The following is a 22,145-nucleotide window of genomic DNA, read 5'->3' as shown; positions in this document are numbered from 1 at the left end:
CGGCGTATACGTAAATACGGCCCACTGCCTCCACCTGTTTCCAAGAGCCAGAGTTAGGCGTAGTAATCACCAATCTGATGCATCTGATGGGAGTATTTGAGACTTGAAATGTCAGGTCAACAAATTATCAGCACTCGACGACTACGACAGTCGAGGGAGCCTGATTAGGGCAATCATTGGCTCGACAGAGCGCCGCCTACTGTTTCCCTTCCAGTAGATTATCATCGCCACCAACACCCGCGGGAAAGCTATATTGGAGGCCGACCTCGTTAATCATAATCGCCATCGCACGGATCGTTAAGTCCGTTGGCGTTCTCTTTCTGTCCCTCAAGCCCCGTCTGACCACTAAAACACCGCCAAATTGTGTTGGAAATGACCTTTCCGGGGGAAATGGTCGACAGCCCTATCCCTCGGAAACGCACTGATGATCCACGACGCAGTCTCTGAAATTGCTATTTATAGACCGGTCTGCGCACGCCAGCGGCACTAACCGAGTTAAAGTTCAGGTCACGCCACCGACCACCTTTGTAGATCGTGAAACAATGATCAGAGGCCGGTGACGCCGAGCGCCTCGGAGCCGCGGGGCGGGAGCGGCTCCCCGAGGGCGGGCGGCGGTGTGCCCCGGCGGGTCAGATGGCCGCGGAGACGGGCCCCGGCCGCGCCAGATCTCATTACTGGTGCCGAGACACGTCACAACGCACCGAGTTATGAGGCATGAGCTCGGCGCGGCACACGGTATTTCGGTGGAAGGCTCGAATTGGCCAACGCGACTTCGGTTCAAATAAGCGCCTTTCAGTGATCTTGAAAGAGAGAAAGGAATAAACGTGCAGACAGAAATTTGAGACCTAAATTGACATTGGAAAATGCTTCTATGAACAATGCTCCCAAATGCGCGACTCATGGGAGGTAAAAGGCATAAGTTCTGGAATTGCATCGCATTTGAAATAATGAATATGAAATATGCCACTAAATTGCCATGCCGTCAACACGTCAAAACTGCTGAGGAGCCACTGCACCGTTCTAGAAGTTGGCAATATAAGCCCGCCACTATCCATTGCCGCTCAGACGGACCAAAGGAGACTCGGTTCGAATGAGTAATGGTTCGCTCATTCAACGGAGGCATCGTGACCAACATATTGACAAGCTCTCTATTACTTATGGTAAGTGCCCGTTGCAGACGTTCAAAGCGGTATTTATCATAGAAATAAGTTCAAGGCACCAACTTTTGAACAGAAGCCTCCGTTAGAAAAACGTTTTCAATATAATCACTAAGCACTCAGTAAATGCAGTACGAGCAGATATCTTATGACAAAAGATAATTTGATATGAGAGCTCAGCCTTTCATTGAAGCTCTGAATGTCTCAGTTAACCTCAATTTTGCGTTTTCTTTTAGCCGCCATATTTAGCGTTCACCAGCGCACCAGCCACGAGGATAAGCAGAGAGCTCGTATTGTCAGCATATGGTGGGAACCGCGGGGTGTGAGCGGTGACAGGCTTCGCCTATATTTTGAGGTTTCCAATTCATCTCAAAGGTGCCAGCTGCCACTATTCAGTGGAGTGCGTCCGCCATTGCGCAGCCCATCAGTGGCAGAGTTCTTCATGAGACTTTGGGACAAGACGGGCTTCCCGCCAGAGTGACGCTGTTTTGTGAAGCATCACTCTTATCTGTTCGTCGGCTACTACACTACACGAGTATATGCTTTGTACGCTGACATAGACTAATGTATTACTGATATGGAGTAGTCTATGGCCCTGACCATCCGAGAGGAATGTATGCAGTAGGTATATACGGTATGAAACACACTGAAGGAGTATTGAATATCCATGCCGTCTACCTTCCAACCAATGACGAAAATAGGATGAACGCTACGTTTACTTTATTCTGAAGTTGAAATTGTATAACCGAAGGATTGTTGTCAATAGTTGAAACACTATTCTTTAGAATTGTGTTTTTTCGATCGAAAAACAAATCTCAGTTCCCTGGCAATTTGCCCATACTACCAGAAAAAATAAAAGTATTTATCTTGACTTGACATGCTATCGGAATACAGTAGGGTAAGGTGCCTAATTAGCGACCCCCTTAATTTGAACCGTCATTACTCACGCTCGGTGGGTGCCACTGTATTACTGGTTTGATTTTCGGAGAGATCGTTCATTTTTCTATTAAAATATAGTCATTTTCTGTCCCAATATTCACTAACTTATTTGTAGTGAGCATTTTGGCAAACCTTTGCAAAAAACGCTAATAGGGAACTCTTCCCGATTAGCGACCGGGGAGGGTCGCTAATAAGTCTATGGGTTTCCCCATATTAAAAATGGCAAAAAATGCGACGCCTGAAAAGATGAAATATCACTAATATGATCTCAAAAAGTTAACCTTTACGCAAAGCACTCAATCACTCGAACAGGAACGTTTATCCAACACATTTACGTAAGTAAAAACTGATCACGTGATGCACCGAAGGCGAAAAGAAGGCGGAAACCCAAATTTTGCGAGCTATCTCGTATGATATTCGAGGTTCGCGCTGAATTCGGCACCCCTGCAGTTGGTGACGACATTTGGCATCCCCTGCCGCACATTGCAAGCTTCAGCAACACCTCATTTTCATTTCTTTCTTTTCCCCTTTCTTTCCCTTCTTGAGCTATTTGCGACCATGTCAGGCGCAAATAGGAAATATGAGTTGCGACACATTTTTAACCGCCATGCTGTGCACAGTTGAGCGATTCACTATGGGAAAACGGCAATCAATTGAAAAAGGAATGTCGATTCAGAATAAAAAAGGTGCATCATCCTAATGTGCATCGCTTTTTATCAGAGAGGGCCCAAACACACACGTTTTGGATAAGAAACTCGTCATTTTTATTTAAACTCACCTGAAACGTCCCACCAGAAACATCGACGACCGGCAAATAATTTAATTTGATAACCAAAGCATGGCTGACCTTTTGACGATATTTTTACCCCGTTTTCTTCTGCCAGTTTTTCTGTAGGGAGGTAGGTCGCAAATCGGAAAGGGTCGCTAATTGGGCACCTTACCCTACGGTCGCGTCAACGAAAGTTGATCGTTCCTTAATTTACACCGTAAGCTGAAAAGGATAAATTAAAGATATAATAAAAACGTTAGGTAGAAAGTGAGCTTGCGCATTCCAGCATTTGTTTCGCACAAGCCATTACCGGGTATAGGTACACTGTACATTAGGCATGTTACATAGAGACAAGAGTATATTTAGCATTTAATTTGGTAATGCTTCTTCTCTTCTCTGTCTTATCATAGAAGGTACCTATGTTCAATTGTCTAACAAAATCTATATAGCTTATATGTTTTTATCATTTCTTGCCATTGACTTATTGTTATCTTATATCTTTACCTGCCTAATAATAAGCTAATTTTTATCTAAATTTGTTACCGAGACAATTACTTATTGCCGTTCGCAAAAACCGTATTACTGACGCATCACTCAATTGATATAGCATTTCCGCTGTTTGCCGATGTTCTGTTTTATGCGTGGTTGCAGTGTCAAGCAGTGAGATCGGGTGTGGTCACACTCTCCTGGGCCATTTAGAAGGGTTCCGATGGCAGCCACTTGAGCGATGCACCTACACACGCTGGTAAAGCCAGTAAAACCATTAGGCAATTTGCCTCCTACGACGAAACTGAATGAATGAATGAATGAGGATGGCAAAAAGCAATGCGCCTAAAATGGAGGCTGGTGGCAAAAGGAGCAGGCTGACCCGAGCTATGCAACATGGAGTATAGGTTTACGCTGCACACTTGGTTCATTCACAGCTACAGCTCTCGGCGACGGTGCTCAAATAAAAACTGCATCACCTGGCGCCTCTTCCATTCCTTCCTAACGTCTTTTAACCCGCGACCTGGTGGGGGGGGGGGGGGCTATTTTTTGCCCCCCCCCCCTCCAGACTTTTCGCTATATCTCCAGAACCGCTGCGCCGATCGTCACCAAACTTTCAGTACCCTCCCGGACATCAATTTTACACATTGTGACCAAAATTTTTTTCCAAAGGCTATGATAGGTTGGCCGGAAATGACGTCAGAGTGACGTCATGTTCTGCCGTTTTCGACCCAAAAAAGGGTTTTGCGGGAAGAGCTGTCAGGCCTATAGCTTTGCAAATACAGAAAAATGATAAAGACATAAAAGATGTAGAATTAACAGGGCTACAAGACTGCTATCTCGAATTTGTGAAATTTTTGGATTTTGACCCCCAAAAATCAAAATGTAAATCTTTTGGATATAATAATCGAAAAATCCATAAAGTTTTTTGAATTTCGCAAAAACCGGAATATATGTGATAGTCCTTACCGCCTTCCATCCACATACCAAATTTGAGATTGATACCTCTTTTTTTGGCGAAGTTATAGCGTAAAAAACTGTTCAAAATTGATGACGTTAAATTTTCAAACTCAATTTTGAGCAATTCTAGACCCCGTAGCGCAAAACAAAGACCACCATTAGACTCCCCGTGACGAGCTGCATCGAATCAATACCCATTTTATGCAAAACTATCAACTTTAAAATTTGACCTTTTTTGGCCTGACCTTGACCTGACCTTGAACTGAACTCCACCAGAAAGTGACCTAAGCCGTACCTGATAGTCTTATAACCAACACCATTGAGTTGGAAATGAAAAATTGGCCATAAAACATGCATCACACAACCTTAGTAAAGTTGGGCTCATGTGGCCTGACCTGTGACCCTTGGTGACCTGACCTGTGACCTGACCTGGTATTGTCAGTGACCTCTAATAGCAACATATCTACTAGGCAACTGACGCCCTATCGCTGATTCTCGACAAAATGCGTTTTCCTCGGTGTTATAGCGCATTCCCTAGAAGACCCGTGAACGGTGAAACATTTCATCTTTGACCTGACCTGTGACGTCATCGGTGACCCCGAGGTCAATGAAATTTGGTTTCCTTCGACAAATTTGACAGGCCTTTCGAACGCCGTTTATAGCCCCCCCCCCCCCCACCAGGTCGCGTTATAAACAGACCCCACCAGGGCGCGGGTTAAAACGAGGTGTGAATACAAACGAGTGCCCTTCCTGACCTCCGCCGCACAGGAGACCTCTCACAGAAACATACGATGCCTCGGGGCATTTTTTTATTATAAATTTAGATCGAATGTTTGAATGGACGGATTGACAGAGCCGGAGCCCACGCTAAGCAGAGCTTGTTCATGCGTAGACCCCAGCCCCTACCATCCGCCCGCGCAATTCCGGGTAACGGGTGAATTTAGATGCCAAAGTTTAACGTGCCCTTCAAAGCCGGACACGGCCTGTCCCACTCAACCGACTTCAACTGGCTGCGGCTGCTCCCACCAGCCGCAGACGATCCCCGTCAGGAGTCTCAAATATCGAGCGCCGGAGCGTCTCGAACCCGGGCTCTCACTACCGGGAGTCCAATGCTCTACCAACTGAGCTACGGGACAGGCATTACAATTTAAACCGGTAAAAACGGGACACCAGCTGCTGTCGGGGTTATAAGAGTGTCTCCAGTTTGTGCGTGAGCCTTTCGGCTTCCTAATTTATGCCATGTTTGATGATAAGTCCCGAAATGGAAATAGTTATACCGTCGTGACTCTCATAGCCAACCGCAGCGTACACGTCATGGTAAAGGCTCGACCGCATATCGCTGCCGGCTTTATCCGCCCGAGGGCTGGCTGTTACACCGCAATAAATCTGGCGGCTTTAGCGGCCAGAGTCGTCACGGCTCGCCGGTGGCTTCAACAGGCCGTCTCGGTCATAGAGACCGATTTGGAGCGGTGCAACAAGTTCGCCGACCGGCCGGCCGGCCACCCAGCGACCATACCCTGCCGACATTGCCGCGCCCACCGACAAGGGCCGACTGGGTCGGGAAAGTCGGCCACAAGAGCGGCCGGAGGTGAAACTGGAACTGGACAGCGCGGCGGAGGAAATGAGCTAGATTTGGCTCAGTCACGTCTCCTGTCTATGAGATTGAATTATGAAAGCTGAAAGGATACTGGAAGCATTTGTTTTCATGCTACAGCGAGCAGCATGGATAAACGGATGTACTTTTACGGGCACTAAACGTCGCCCTCTCGTGTCTGCTGGCTGCTGATAAGACTAAATTTAGATTGGTGCTCCGAGTGCCGTATTTTCGCTTATGTTTTGAATTATTCTACCTCTAGTTCGGCTTTTAGTTGGCCATTTAAGGGGGATCATGCTCTCCCATCCATGGAATCGAACGCATAATAAAGCAGGCAAATCAAAAGATAAAACTTTAAGAGGCTGTAAGCTGCTTGGTATGTACTATGTACTACCACCGCTACACACCCACGTATTATCACAGTTGCTGGTTTCCATTTAAGCTCATTTCTGGTATGAAAGATCGTGTGAGCCTGTAATTAAATAAAGTATTTAAATTATTTACAAAATTATGCTTAACATTTCTGTTGATGATATAGTATGCTGAAGCGTGAAGGTGAAAGGAAGCGTCACCACTCTCAGTGCCGGTTGATAAAATACACTGGCAGGACATGAATTGTAAATTGGACGAATAATTTGGATTCCTTATTATATTTGCTATTGATCCGATCATCGAGTCGCCCCCGAACATCCCGATTGGACCGTATGCGTATATTGCAGGGCGTATTTGCCTCGCATTTCCATTCATTCAACTACGTTCGTACAAAATTGATTAGGCCATAGATGCAAAAAGCAGGTTTCTACCCAACTACAGAAACCCAATGCCCGTCATAACTTTAGAAGCAGTCGCCGTGTCCGTCTAAAATAGACAGGCGCGCACGCAGCAGCCAGCAGGCCTCCAGCGCTCGCATTCCCCGAGAGTGCATTGCGGTACAGTCTATATGCAGGCGTTGTACTCGTGCTGCCATCTGTGAGGAATATAATGAAACAGCGAGTCTTGCGGTGCAGTCTGAGTACTAGGCGCAGCGCCTCTCGTATTTTTCACTTTTCAGATTCACCATTCGTGGATTAGTATTCCGGCAGGTAATGTCTGCTTAGTATTTTCTGTCTTCCGGAAATTATCTTCTGTCAGCATTCCAGCAAAGCTAATGTATTTACAAAATCAGTAATCACCAAGACGTTTATAGGCATTTTACATGTCCACGTATACGCGTTCTCGTTCACTTCCTTCCTCATGACGTTCGTCTCGGAAATAAACCGACCCAACTGATTAAACCAGCGGCATCCATCGACATAATAGGCTCCAGTTATCTCAATCGTGTGCTTGCATTCTCTGTTTCAAAACTGTGCATATTGCTTAGCCTTGCCGAGCGCATTATTACTCCCTTCATAACGCGTTGAGGCCGAAAATTGACAGTCATTCCCGGCCATTATTCTTTATCAAAACGGATATACAGTCAAAACGGATAAACGGAAAACGGATATGTAGAGCCATATTTTTATCTAACCCTCCGGCTCGAATCTCCTCTGTCGCACCCCTCCTGACCTCTCCTGCGATACCAGCCGGTCATGACCTCACCTGGGGCACGCTGTGTGCTGAGTCGCGGTGCCGGCCGGCGGGCGGTGGTGTGACCCTGCGTCGGCCTGTCGGTGTCGGCGCACTACTGAGCTCACTCGGTGCGACCGCGACGTCCCGGCGGCGGCGGCGGCGGCGGCGCACGGCGTCGCGCCGTCGGCAGAGGAATCACTCGCAGACTCGCCGCGTGCGGCCGGCCAGTCGGTCACATACGCGACTGTGACCGGAGAGACCGGTGACAGGGACGGGCTCGGTCGCAGTACCTATGTAACGGCAGAGCCCGTGGATGCCCGACGAACGAAATGCTTGCAGTAAGAACCTAATGCCGCCTACTTTCATTTCACGGCACTCTATTCACGGCACTAAATTCGCGCAATCTAACAGTGAAATAAAAGACGGTGACTGCATTGTAGTTCACAGTTAAATCATCTTTCCACATATTGAGAAAAAATAATCCGTCATTGGGAACAGTAGGCTGTTTCCAATGACGTTCCCTCTCTACTGTTCCCATTACTGTGCTTACTAGTGATGTCAATTACGGAAAATCGGAGTACCGATACCAAACCAAATACCAACCAAAACCACGGGAAAATACCGAAATCAAACCAACTTGGGAAAATGAGGGAAATACCAACTTTTACCGATTTCTTAGCCTCTTATACATTAGTGAGGGTTCATGATACCAACAAAATACCGAACACATTACGATTGAAATACCAAATACCAAGTTGGTATCGGTTTGGTATCGGTATACCAAAAAGTTGGTATCCGATTGACATCTCTAGTGCTTACGCTAAGATTCTGCGGTGCGGTCGCTGCTGGTCGGCACCGGACGGTGGCGGTCATGACTCATAACCGGCGCTCGGCGACCGTAGCCCCGGGCACCTGTGACGTCACACACGATACCGGGCGCGCGGTGACTCCGAGCGGGGGACGAGCAGGGGAGGGGGAGGGGCTGCGGCGGCGAGCAGCCGGAGCCCGCGGGTATCAGTGTTCACTGGTTGGACGCAAAAGCCAAGTTGCTCCGCGCCCTAACCCAAAACTACAACGAGTGTTCACTGATTCCATTCTACCTGTAACAATTGTTCCCCTAGCGACATGTAATATTTAGTAGTTCAGCAGTATGTGCATTATGTAGTGTAGGTACTTTGGACGGCACCCAGCAGAGTAAAAAAATAGAAGACGGCCAAAACTAAATGTTCAAAAATTCCAAACTTGCCGAAGTCAAGCATCTATATAAAGCTTAGAAGTTTTCGGCCAAGAGCTTTGATCATGTAGAGTTTGAATGCCGATAAGTAGGTACCGATTGGCTAAGAGGACCAGAGGTTGTATGCCTTTTACGACGCTAAAAGCCCGTGACTTGACCTGGCCTGATTAGGTTCCTTTTTACTAAAAGATGCAAGGAGGATGAATAAGTGTGGAGAGAGCTAGCGATTAGGCTCAATACAAGTCACAACTCAATGTCTCGCGAAAACGCCGGTGAGGCTTGAGTAGTGGAAACATTACCACACAAACCACTCGCGGTGGTCGGGCCAGGCATTTTTTTTTTTAGAAACACGTCATCACTCATGATTACTGCCTCTTCGCGTGATCATGTAATTTGATGGCAACGTGAGAGCGACCAGGCACCCCGAGTCGCACAGGCAGTTCTCCGACTCCCACGAACAGAGCTGGCTCGTGTAGTAAAGGCTGACGGGACCAGGCACGGCCCATCCCGCCCACCTGCGCCAGGTCACCGGGTTCGTGGCTGCGAGTTGCGACTGAGCGGAACGGCAACGAGACCACCCACATAGTGACCGGCCTGGCCCGGGGGGGGGGGGGGGGAAGTCCCGCCTGGTGACACCGACGGGACGGGCACCGCTTGGCTCCAACTGCCCTCGCCGAGGTTATCAAGTCCGTGTTTCGTAACAACACGGGTCAAATCTCACGGCTTCTTCACAGTATCCCATTAAAAGTGAATAGTCCAGAGACAATATATTACAGTCCAAAATAGCATTGCAAGGACGACAGCATTGAGAAATACGCTAACACTACCAGCCTCCATCGGCTCAGCTAATCGCTATAAGACACGCTCCGTGACTTTCCTAACTGGCTGAACGAACACGACTCATGGGTGACGGCCGTCAACACGCTCCGGCTTATTGGTCGCCGGTGCACTCGGAGAGGGAATGACGTCATACAGTCCCCGACACGACCAATGACTCAACGCCGCAGGACAGGGAGTGACGTCACACACAAACACACACAAGGCGGGAACAGAAGTGTGCCGGTGGGGGCAGCTGGATATGCTGTGACGAAGTCGACCGCGCTGACGACCGGGAACTGAGAGTGCATCATTCGACCGCCCGCCGTCATCCCCCAAGGAGAGCGCGCCCGCCAGCCGGCGCACCCAATCTCTGCACGCCCGCGCACGCCACCGCTGCTTTGAACGTCTGGCTCTGGCTGCCTCTGGCGAGCAATTGTGAACTCACACGACCTGCCCCTCCCCCGAGTGGCGCAATATCTGAACCACCCGTCATGGGCCGCCGCCCACCGCGAACCATCCCACCCCGTCCCACCGGCACACGATGGTACAGACACCGGCCGGCCAGATCGATACCACCGAGACTCTGATAGAGACAGTGAGCGCCCCCCGGCAGTGTCAGCTAACACACAGACAGACCAATCTCTTGCTGTGCGCGAAACAGCGGAACGATTTCACTAAATCAAAGACTGCCTAAAAGAGCCAAATGCATGTGTTCGACAGGGCTGGGATAAAACCTAGCTAAAACCTCCGGCTGTGTTGCATCCCCTATCGGTTGGTCCCTGACAGGCTGGCTCGGTGAGTTCGCTCTGCGGACCGTCTCACCGGCAGTCCCGGCCGCCCGACCCACCTTCTCTCACGCCTCCCAGCGTCCATCGACACCCCTCTCGGCGCGCTCACTGGCCGGCCGGCGCGCCGGACGTCGTCTGCGCCTGGCTCTTCCTGCGCTGCGCCTCCTGCCGCACCGTGTTGGCCTGAGTGGCCGACAACTCCACCAGCTGACCGCTAGCCAGGCGGATACACAGCTTCTGCTCGCCGCCCCGCTGCACCATGACGATCTTGCCCTGTTTGGCGGCGGACGGGGCCGGGGTGGATGGTGTGGCCGGGCCGGCGCTGCTGACCGCCGCTAGCGTGGGGACAGACGGCTGCGCCTTGGACGGGGTCACTGGCTGGTTCAGCATCGCCGCGCGCCCCACCAGTACGGTGGGGTCCCGGATGGGCATTGGCGGAGCGGCCTGGGGGCCGGCTGACGAGGTCGGCACCAGGTCCGACAGGCCGCTGGCAGCCATGGCCATCTGGAGCGGGTCCGAGGCGCTGGGGGCCGCCGAAGCCGCTGGTGCTGACACTGGAGCTGCCGGCCGTCGGCCGGGCTGCCGTACCACTCTCTGCACCAGCTGGATCTGAGGAGACCCAGCCGTCACCGGCCGGTAACAGGGCAGTCGCTGACCGGGCAGGACGCTGACAGATACCACCGGCGGCCGCACGGGCGCGACTCCCGGAGCGGGGGCGGGGGCGGGGGCGGGGGCGGGAGCGGGGGCGGGGGCGGAGACGACGGTCACCACCGGTGCGGCGGACGTGGTGGCCGCCGCAGCGCCCGAACTGGAGGCCGCCAGCAGCTTCTTACGCCGCGCCTCGGCCAGGATTTTTACGGCTACCTGCTGGGCTCTCTCGTTGGTCAGTACCACGTTCATTGACTGAAGCTGCTGCATCACAGATTTGATCTTGGCGGCCAGGTCGGGCTCGTAGGGCAACTGCTCTCCGCCCGCCGCCGCGACCACCTGTACCGGAGTCGCCGCCGACGCCGCCGCTACCTGGACTGGACTCGCCGCTGCCGAGGTCTGGATGACCTGCTGCATGGGCGTCCCGCCGCTGCTGGCGATCACAATCCTTGTGGTGTTCCCGGCGGGCTGACCGGCCCCAGAAGACACCACCAGGGGTCGGATGAGCCGCAGGGTGCCGGCCGACCGGGGAGTGCCGGTAGGGCGGAGCGGCGGACGGCCCGGGCCGCGCCGCACACCTCGGACCGGCGCCGCGCCGACTCGGGGCTGGAACGGCCGCGGCCCGGCCGGGCGCAGCGGGGCGCGGGGCGCCAGGAGACGCGGTCCGGCCGGCGAGGACACCAGGTCAGCGTGATCGAGGGGGAGCTGTTGAACCACCTGCCCGCCGACCGGTCGCGCCGCGCCGGCACCCGACAGCGCCGGGTCGTCCGACTCCTCGTCGCTGTCAGACTCATCCTCCGGCGGATTGCCGACGACGGCCAGGTGCTCCATGATCATCCGGCCGTCGTTGGTCCGACGCACCACGAACCGTCGCCTGCCGGTGCTCAGCGGCCTTACGGCGCCCCTGGGCAGTGTCACGGCGGAGACCGCACGAGTCACGGAGGAGGCCGGCCGCGTCACCGTGCGCACCACCGGCCGCTGGCTCGTCAGCGCCGACTGCAGGATGGTGTTCTGTGGCTGGGTCGGCCGGCGTCCGCGCGCTGGCCGCGCCGTGCCCCGTCCGCGCGGGGGTCGCACCGCGGCCGGACGGCAGAGCAGCGGCGCCCAGCATCGCCAGGTCGCTGTTCCAGGCCGGCGACGGCTCGGCAGCGGTCGACAGCCGCGCGGCCACCTTCTGCGGCAGCGGGGCGTCCTTCTTGCCCTCCGCTGCTGTCGTCTTACCGTCTGGTACCGCCGTCTTCCCCTCCGCGGCCGGCGCCGATCGCTCCGTCTCGCGGTCCCGCCGAGCCGGCAGCAGCAGCTCATCCTCGTCATAATCGAAGTCGTCCATTTTTCGGATCTTCCTCAGCCGGCCTCGGGAGCTGACCTGGGGTGCCGAGGAGGCAGCAGCGGCGGCAGCAGAGGGACGACTGCCGCGGCCCGACCGTTCCGTCAGTCTCTCCGGCTCCCGGTAGCTGTTCTGGGGTAGGCGGCGCTTGGCCGCGCGACTCCGCTGTTTGCGGCGGCCCGTCTCTGTGGACAGATGGACAGTCGAGTCAGCTGACGCACGGGACCAACGCAGACATCGCGGGGACATGGAAACACCTACTGCATAATCTGCCAGAACATTAAACTGTGTCGCACAGGACGGCGCATGATGACAGGGAAACAACATTCCAAAGTCAATCGTAGAACTATATGAACAATTTCTGCTGTCTATACGTCGGACACCTCTCATACACTTGCCGTTGCACCAATGTCATTTCCAAGGCAACTTAATTTAACTCAATCAAATTACTGTCGCCAACTTCAAGAAAAGTCCACAGCCATACAGCCGTGTTAGGTACACTTTGGATATCTCCCAAGACTTCACCAAACAAAACAAAACTTTGTTCGGCTTGTTTTTGCAGCGAAACGGCGCAGTCGTTTGGCTTTTCACTCAGTCTATCCTTCCCAAGTAAACCTCTCCGGTCAGTCCTCCCCCCCCCCCCCCCCCAGCTAGACCCGTAAGTATCCGAAGGTTGGGACTTTTCAATTAGACATCACTATTCTTTAGAATTGTGATTTTCTATTGAAAATCCCAAGCTACCTCTCTAGGGGGACTTTTGCGTTTCGGCCGCGATTTTGGTCATTTTGATTCCGAGAAAAACGGCACAGTAGAATAGTAAGTCGGGCCAGTCATAGCTACGAGTCCGCACGTACCGTCCCCGCTGTCGTCCTCTGAGGGCGGCGGTGTTGGTGATTTGGGCGGCGGCGGCGGCGGCGGGGGCGGCGCCGGCTCTGGGTCGCCCGGCTCCCTCCACACCGCCTCGCCCGGGTGGCGGTAGTTGGCCGGCCTGGAACACAGGCAGTGGTCAGGCGGCTGGTGGGGGTGTGGAACGGGGAAAACATGGAAGCACGGACCAACAAACAGTTAGGTACTAATTACCGACATTACAACCATCATGTTCATTGCTTATGTAGTAACCACCGAAATCGGAGGAAAGCGGGAGATAAGACATATTCTTGACTTGCAGGGAAGACATGCCTCAAGGTGTAGGGACTTGCTCCCAGCATTTATTATTCGTGAAAATTAGCCGGCAAGTATTTTGTAGAATAATACCCATCGCTCTCCCTCTCAGCGGCTTACCGTTTGACGAAGTCCAGCCATTCTTGGCAGAGACGTTTGCGCATGCGTCGCACAGACATGTTAATCTTCGCCTCGAGCGGCTCCAACTCCTCCAAAATCTTCTTCAACGCAGCGTGAAGTTCCACCTCGCACTGAGGCTGCTTTGATTTCTGGAAAACAAAGAAATACGTTATTTCTAAACTGAACGGTTGAAGAGGTGAGCTGATAGCCGCCGTAGCTAAACGACAGCAGCGAGCAAAGAAAGTAATCGACGTCATCTTTGGCCGATGGCCTCGACAAAACTTTGCAGTCAATAGACGATCAGCAAACATAGAACTCATTTATCACTAACAAAATCTACATTATTGATCACCGAAGTTTGCCAGATACACAATACTAGCACAACCGACCCATCCCATCGATATCAGACGCACCTTTTTCTTGGTCGAGTCCGCGGCCGCCTGTTGGGGACTGAACTTATCGATGAGCCGGCGCAGACTGTCGAACGAGTCGGCCACCAGCTGGAACTGGTCCGGGTCGGCGGCGGGCACCTCGGGAGGCTCTGGGATCCGCTCCGGCGCCGGCAGCTCGGGCAGAGCCGCCACCACCGCCGCCGCCGGGCCGTCCCGCTTCAGCACGCCGTTCGGCTCGGACTTGAGCTCGTCTTTGGCAGTGTCCGGCTCGGATTTGATGTCATCCGGCGGGGTGGCCGAAGGTTTGGAGTCTTCAGAATCTGGGTCAGGCTTAACGACAATGTCGGACTTGGAGAAGACGAGCTTTAGCCCATCTTCTGACGTTTTTACACTATGGACTCTCTTTGTCTTTAAGGCTTCTGTGCTTGGCTTTTTGACAGATTCCGCCACATCCGCAGGTTTGTCGGGTTTCTCGTCGGGTGGTGAGGCACGCGCGTTGCTGTCTCCCCCCGGACCAGGCACCGTGCCGCCGCTTTCCTCAGCTGTTTTTGTCGCCATGCCTCCTTCTGCTGACTCTCCGTCGCCTCCTCTTTCGGCCGGCGATCCTTTCTCGTCCTCTTCCACCGGTGAGGAGCTGCCAGCGCCATCTGACATTCCGTTCACCTCAGTCGCACCCTCTCCACTTCCATCTGCCGCTGCTTTCGGAGGCTCGGACACACCGTTCGTCAGAGCGGTGGGCGCTGATTTCTCACCATCCCCGGTCCCTGCAGCGGGAGACGGGGAACCGGCAGGGGATGCTCGACTCGAGGCGCACTCAACCGCCCGTTCTGACTTCTCCTCTTCGTCTTCCGACGAGCTGGTGGTTTCCTCACACGGTATCGCGGATTTCTCTTCGTCGGATTCCCCAGCTCCTCCCTCCTTTCTGGACTCTTCACCGTCAGCTGATTCCGGCTCAGAGTCCTCGCTGTCGCTCGCCTCCATTTTGGAATCCTCAGCGTCCTCCTGCATCCTGGACTCGTCCTCGTTGGGAGGACCATCCTCCCCGCCTGACATCTGAGCGTCCTCAGCGCCCTCAGCGTCTACCAGCGACGCCATCAGCGTCTCGTCCTCGGCGGAGACGCCCGGGTCCTCTCCCTCCTCCTCCTCCTCCGCCTCAGAGGAGGAGGACTCGGCCGAGCTGCCCTCACGGTCTGCTGAGGACGAGGACGGGGAGCGGCGGGCGGTGCGCCGGCCGCGCGGGGTCCGGGAGGGGGTCTCTGGTTCCTCTGGCGCCAGCGCCATCTGTAAACGATACGGACAGAGGCTGTCAGTGGAATATCGGTCGACACCCCGACACTCGGATACAAAGGACATAGCAAAATATGATAGACTGATAGATTGATAGACGACGGGATGATAGATTCATTGAAAATTAGGAAGCTAAAACTGACGCAACGAGGCTTACGCATCATTAACAGCGTTAAAGGTCCACTTCCGTTGGTAGCAGGATATCACTGCGGGAACATCGAGTTACCTTAAGCAGCTGCTCGAAAAGTTATTTCGTACCTGTTTTTGAAGGCAGCGGTGAGCGTTTCTGGCCCTCTGACTCCTCACAGACAGGCCACAGTACTGGCAGGTGTTCTGTCAAACAAGAGAGCACAACTGGTCAGAAAATGGTCTGGTATCACAAATTTTTACCAACTAGAATGTACTCAGTATACAGCGTGGCTCCAGCAGGGCCGAGTGAACCTCTAGCAGGTCATGACCACGTGCTATGGTGGCTATTGCGTAAAACACAAGAAAAATACAGAAAATAAAGAAAAAGTCAGAAACAGATTGAAACCATAAGATGCACCTGAATATGACAATAAACAACTTTATTCAGAAACCTAGCCAACGGCCCAACAGCTATGAGATCCTATACTGATCTCAGGCAGCTTTTGCCAAATTGTCAGGGAACTCAGATTTGTTTTTCAATAGAAAAACACAATTCTAAAGAATAGTGTTTTAACTATTGACAACAAACCTTCGGTTATCATCCCATCCCATCTCATTCGTTCCTCACCTCATCCACGACTGGCGGCTTGCTGGGCGCCTTTTTCGGCGAAAAGCTGACGGTGGGGGTGGGCGCGGCGGACGAGGGGGCCGAGCGGGCGCGCGCGGCACCGCTCCGTGCCCGGCTCCTGCCGCGCCCCCTGCCCCTGCCTTTGCCGCGGCCCCGCCCGCGGCCCGGACTCAGGTGGGACGGCACTCGCCAGTCACCGTCCTCGCCGGCGGTGGGGTCCTCGCCCTCTCCGAGCTCGACCCCGACCTCCGGCTCTGCCTCCTCCCCGCTCTCCTGCGTCCTCTCCGAGCGGGGTGGCCGGCCGCAGGCAGGCGTGCCGCGCCGCCCGCGGAGCCGCCGCGATGTGCTGCTTTCGCAGGGCGGCCAGCTTCCTCTGCAGCTTCCGCAGCTTGGTCTTGGTCCAGCGCTGTCCGGCGGCCACCAGGCGCGGCGGGGAGTCGGCCGGCGGCGGCGGCGCAGTCCAGTCGGCCGGCGCGCGCCACGGCCGCCGCCGGTACACGCGCACATCTCGCACCAGCAGCTGCGGGAAGTGCAGGTACTCGAAGCCGTGACGGTCGGTGCCGACCACAGACTCGCGCGGCTCCGCCTCCGAGGTCTCCAACACACAGTCCTGCAGCGACTTGTGACTGTGCTGTGGGCGGCCGAACGCAACACGCATGGTTAGCCGAGGCTGAAGGACAGAGGCAGCGTGTGAATAAGGGAAAATCAATAGTAATCGGTAAGTCAAATTAGGGATCTGCAAAACCATCGACGGAATTAAGGAGCTGTACGAGTGAAAATATGAGCCAGTGGGCGGGAAATAGAAAATTACAAATGGTATATTGAATAACAATGTCATTCGGTGCTCATGACATGACGCATTGCTAACAAAAATACAACACGGTCGTTTCCTAATGTGTCACATTCTGCAAAAGAGATCAACATAACAGCCTCCCCGGTAAGCATAATTTCTTTGCCTTCCACCAACCCTATCATTCGTCTCTACTCACAAACAGATGGTCGCACATTGTCTTGATCATCCAGACGCGCTGGTAGTAGCTCATGTTATGGAACAGACACCGTTTGAACGGGTTCCTGGGACCGAAGATCTCCCAGAAGTGCGGGTCGATGCCGAGTGTCTCGAGCAGCCGCTGGGTGCAGCCGCGCTCGCGGACGAAGGCCCGGTACCAGATGGTGGCCCTCGCCGCCAGCTTGGCCGTCCACACATGGTACGGCATCGGCGGCATCGTGTCCAGCTTGGCGCGCACCAGCGGTGGGCTGCGGGAGCATCAGGCGACAAGGGCTGGTGTTAGAAGCAGACTGACAAGACAGAACCGGCCAACATGCAAAGAAGCCAGTGGACAGTATAGAAGTACACTTTGAATAGTAAAAATGATTGTCAGACACTGGTTAAGATAATATCGGACTACATAGTGGTTAGATATGCATATCGGGACGCGTCTATCCTCACCTGACCAGCGATGTCATCATAACGGCCAGCGTCTCCGAGGACTGCGGCAGGAGGAGCATGCGCTCCATTTCGTACAGCGGCACCTCCAGGATGTTCAGCGCGCGCAGACTCAGATGGATGAACGTGGCCATCTGCGGAAACTGCCAACGCAGAGAAAATACAATCAGCTTTGAGCTCACACCACACCAGAGACGAATGCATCACAAGCCAGCTGCAAAACATACAGTGAAAAGACGAATAACAATGGCAAAACAGTTTCCAAACGTTAACAAGAAAGCCAAATCTATACAGCATCGTCAATGAACAACGTCATTGACATCGTCAACGCCAAACAGCAACTAAACACTAAGCTGAGAGTAATGACTTTGTGATTGACTCCGTGCCGATGCAGCCATCATCACTCACCTCCCACATGCACTTGAGCCGGTCGCCGACTCCATCGGCCAGGAGACGGCGCTCCCAGTCCTCGAACCGGGCCTCCTTCTGATCACGCTGCTCGCGCCGGGCCTCCAGCTGACGGCGCCGGTACTCCTTGTCCCGTTCAGCCCGCTCGTGACGAACCCAGTGCAGCACGTGAGAGAAGAACGTGGCTGCCGGCAAACAGTGGATGAGGGAGGTTAGTGAGACGTGTCGGAGAAGGACGAGGATCGAAATGTGTCGGCGATCGGGAACGTGCTGACAGTCAGAATCTGGACAATCGGTCACCACAGGAAACATGACACCAGCACACAGAGTCGAATACAGATTCCCGAATCAAGAGTGAAAAGGGGAGGTTACAACAGCAGTCTACCTTCTTCCTTCTTTATCGGGGCGCGTTTCAACTGTTTCGGCGCAGTGTGGTGTTTGTTCCCAGCTCGCCGAGTGCCGTGAGTCGCGGCGGCCCGTCGGGTCGCTTGCCGTCCCATCCCGCCCTCTGGAGGGACGTTCCGGCCGCGGCTGTGGGCCGCCGGCCGTCGGGACTTTACTGCGGCGATCCGGCGAACCTTCCGGACCGCTTTCTGCGCCGCCCGTCGGCCGGTCGTCTCCCGGAGTACGACGGCCGCTGGAAACGAACAGCCGGGCGGCGGACTGTGCAGTCACAGCCGGCAACTCCGTACGAAAGGAAACAGCGGACTGACGAGAGGAAGGTGCAGAATCAGATAGGTATCTAAAAGTAGGAATCGACCGACACGTCCTAGTAATGAGCTTTTGATTTTTTTTTTTGCATAATAAACTGAAATGAAAAAGTTGAATATAGCATATTCTGATTGCTCGTTGCTTTTGATTGCTCATAAAAATCTTCATTTCACTAGGAAATGTCAAATAGTAAATAGTTACTGATTACTGATCTCTTAAATCCCGGGGATATAATTATTTTTGCGACTGCTTGAATTTACAAAAAAAAAAAAAACGACGATGTCGGACACAATGGCCCTGTTTCACCGGTGATAGCAGCACGCTGCTTTTACACGTGTCAAATTGGGTTTCCATGGAAACATCAACAGGCCCATTGCTCCAACACTACCACAAGTGTGACGTCAGCTCGAGCAATTTGATAGCAGCGTGGTAGCAGCGTCCCGTGAAACACCGCCAATGTGTTGAAGTAAGCCAATGAGAGTTACCTACCGATTAAGGTACAAGCTAGTGGTCGGTAATTTGTGAATAAATGCTAGAGAAACAAATAAAACACAAACAATAACTGCAGCACACGCATATCTCATTGCCCGGAGCCACAAAACGAATGAAGCGGCGGATATTGCGGATATGGCGGACGGAAGAGGTAGATGTTGCAAATAAGTGATTGATAAACATGAGATGGTAAAATCACACCATTTGGGCACAATACATCTCAACTTTGTTCAGCCAGCACACAAGAAACCTGCCAGCAATCAAATGCGATACCTAATACATTGCTCAGGGAAAAGGCAACATGCCTACGCATCCCGGCAAAAAAAGCGCATACAAAATAATGAACAATCACAAACTATAAGCATTTTATCGTCATATTCAGTACATTAATAGGCTTGAAGCCTTTGTTTATCTTTTCATAAAATCGGAGGACTGGGACTCTGTAAAAACATACACATTCCGTACAGAGCCTGCTCCCCGGCGGTACTCACGTTTTTTGGCCCTGGCCGAGCGTCTCCGGTTGACGATGGCCTGGTCGACGACCGCCTCCGGCCCTTCGGTGGCCTCCAGGGTGCACTGAGCGCGCAGGTCGGGCTCCATCTGGTCGATGAGCTGCTCCATCAGCTGCTCTAGCCGCAGCGCGCGCCGTGTCACTGCGTGCTGCGGCCCGTTGTAGCGGTAACAGTTGCGGAACATGAGCCGCAGGTCGGAGAACAGATCCTTCAGCGAGCTGTACTCGCCCGAGAGCAGCCGATCGCGGATCAACTTCAGCCAGACTGGTTTCTTCACGATGGACTCGTAGTCCCAGAGCTCCTTCTGACTGGAGTCGACGGCGTCCATGAAGGGCCGGTTGTGCGGGTGGTTGGCGGGCGCCATCAGCTCCTTGAGCAGCCGGTAGCCGCGGAACAGCTCGCGCGACAGGCCGGCGGCGCGCTGGTCCAGCGCCGAGCTGTTCTCCGGCGGCGGCGGCCCGCGCCGCTCCGGCCCCTCCTCACTGCTCGAGTCGCCGCCGTCCGCAGCGTCACCGCTCTCCGCGTCACCCGACCCGTCATCCGGCTCATCGAGGTCGTCATCCGGCTCGTCCAGGTCATCCATCGGATCGTCTTCACCCGGGGCACCGCGCAGTCCGTCGTCCATGAAATCGCTCTCCTCCTCGTCTGATAGACCGGCGTCTTCGTCTCCCCGGCCGCCGAGACCGCCCCGACCTTTGGCTCTGTCCTTTGTGCGCTCTGGCCTGCTCTCTTCATCGCTGGAACTGTCGCCAGAATCTCCCGGCCCAGCTGCTGAGTTACGGACTCGATCGCCGACACCGTCGACCATGTCCATGTCTTGTGGATCAAGCAGGTCATCATCATCATCATCATAATCTTCCTCTTCATCTAGGGAGTCATCCTCATCATCATCGCTCAGACCTGGCAAGGCAGTACATCAAGGATTATTCTCAGCGTGTATGAAAAGGGATAGGTAACAGAAAACTTAAAATGATGTGAACAATTAGGGTACAGGATTAATCCAAAACGCTCACAGAACTTTTGCATGAATTTGCAGAATGAATTCAATATACATGCTGTATGGCAATTGAGGAAAAGCAGTTATGGCTCTGAAGGTGAACACTGGCCCTGTGATGGATCACTGCTATTAACTTACCATCTTGAGCGCCATAGCCAGAAATTGTTCGGTCCTGGCCATCCATGGCGTGGACCAAAAATCTGAAATAGATAAATAGGTATGATTTTCCTCTGGCTTACAGAAATTCATTGGGGTTTTTCCTAATGAAAGCAATTACCTGCCTCTTTAAATGTTTTAGACATTTCAGTTGATAATGAGCTTGAAGGATAACTTAAGAGATAATGATAAAAATGAGCAGGCAATGCACCATGACCACTGTTTGAAATCTATTGCAATTGTTACCTGTGCAACCCTATTGGGGCCTCTTAACATCTCTCTGCTGTCAAAAAATGTGAAATGAGACAGTAAAACCTCAGTATTATCATCCAAAAATGAACTCATGTCTTATTTGAAAACCTTTTGCCATCAATGATTTCATGGGTAATTACTTTCTAACTAAAGCCCTGAAAATAACAAGAAATGGAAGAAAAGAGATAATCTTGTTAGAAATAACTAAAATGAATTGCCTATCCAATTACATTGAAGCATTCATAGACTCGATAACTATCATCATTATACAATATTTCATGGCACTCTGTAGTTAGGTAATTTTGGCACCACTCTTTGTCATGTGACAGATGAGGTCACCTAACATTTAACAGTAGCACTTTCAATGAAATCATATGGTGGTTGGGCAAATAACTTATAGCCAAAGTGCATTCAAATAATGATTGATCATTGAATGACATGCAGAAGAAGAGCCAGAGCAAACACAAATTGATCCATATTCTAATAATAAGCAGCAATGCTATCAGTTCAAAACAAATTGAGATGTATCAGACATTGTAAATTTTCAACTCCAATGAAAAATTGATGAAAGATGACAATTACAAGCAGTCTTCTTGATAATGCTATATCTATTTTCCATGTGCCTATCTATTATGCTTGCATATTACAGAGGCATGCTCGCAGATCTTTTGATCGACATTCGGTACATACAGCGTAAAACAAGGCACACTATAGAAGCAAAATCATGAAACTCGCACCACAATTATTATACACAATCCAACATTTATCTCATTGGTCCTAAATTCATATTGGACAGTACAACACAGCTCAAATACATTCAATTTTCACTTAATAACATACCAAAAACATCCTGAAAAAGTTGCACAGAACTGCAGCCGCAATTACGCCCATCACATGCATCCCTTGGTCTGAAAATCGACAACCGCCACCCAGCCTGGCCCCTCACCGACTAATGCTGATTCCTCGTTGTGCTTTGACTTTGGGCTTTCAGTTTATCCGCGAGAAATTCACGTTAGCATTCGGCCATAAGGCGCGCGATACGCCGTCGACAATGTGCATTTCCTCTGCGCCACATATGAAACGCCCTGACAAATACATACGTTTAGTTTTGAAATGATTTTTCAAAAAGTACGGAAATTTCTTGGAAATAACTAAAAAATGTGTAAAAGAAATATCGAGGAAAA

General features: G+C 52.4%; 2 protein-coding genes across 3 annotated transcripts in view; both read right to left on the bottom strand.

Moving 5' to 3' along the window:
• The window catches only part of LOC122391581 (metabotropic glutamate receptor 2-like), a 69,957-nt gene extending 62,425 nt beyond the window's left edge, over positions 1-7,532 (bottom strand). Inside the window, exon 1 of the mRNA XM_043385641.1 lies at positions 7,484-7,532. The gene's annotated coding sequence lies outside the window, so the exon portion shown is untranslated. The remainder of the gene's footprint in view (positions 1-7,483) is intronic.
• Positions 7,533-16,052: 8,520 nt separating this feature from the next.
• Positions 16,053-22,027, bottom strand: LOC122391580 (uncharacterized protein KIAA2026-like). Of its 2 annotated transcripts, none has more exons than XM_043385640.1 (7): positions 21,908-22,027; positions 20,692-20,753; positions 19,536-20,456; positions 17,842-18,026; positions 17,437-17,576; positions 16,976-17,243; positions 16,053-16,617 (listed from the first exon to the last, which is right to left on the bottom strand). In XM_043385640.1, exons 2-7 carry the CDS (start codon positions 20,735-20,737, stop codon positions 16,180-16,182), a joined length of 1,998 nt encoding a protein of 665 aa, XP_043241575.1. In that variant the 5' UTR covers positions 20,738-20,753; positions 21,908-22,027; the 3' UTR covers positions 16,053-16,179. The 2 variants fall into 2 exon arrangements, with proteins under 2 accessions (XP_043241575.1, XP_043241574.1); XM_043385639.1 differs by lacking the exon at positions 21,908-22,027 and adding an exon at positions 21,802-21,895.
• Between the last annotated feature and the right edge of the window lie 118 nt (positions 22,028-22,145).

Source organism: Amphibalanus amphitrite, unplaced genomic scaffold (genome assembly GCF_019059575.1).
Source record: "Amphibalanus amphitrite isolate SeventyFive unplaced genomic scaffold, NRLGWU_Aamphi_draft 000445F_arrow, whole genome shotgun sequence".
Lineage (NCBI taxonomy): Eukaryota > Metazoa > Arthropoda > Thecostraca > Balanomorpha > Balanidae > Amphibalanus > Amphibalanus amphitrite.
This window is presented reverse-complemented; position numbering and strand designations above follow the sequence as displayed.

Excerpts from the sequence above, each read along its gene's own strand:
- LOC122391580 (XM_043385640.1), bottom strand. The coding sequence starts at position 20,737 with ATGGATGGCCAGGACCGAACAATTTCTGGCTATGGCGCTCAAGATG. Across the intron at positions 18,027-19,535 it reads CTCGGCCAGGGCCAAAAAAC|CCACGTTCTTCTCTCACGTG; the intron begins GTGAGTACCGCC and ends GTTTGCCGGCAG. Across the intron at positions 17,244-17,436 it reads ATGATGACATCGCTGGTCAG|CCCACCGCTGGTGCGCGCCA; the intron begins GTGAGGATAGAC and ends ATGCTCCCGCAG.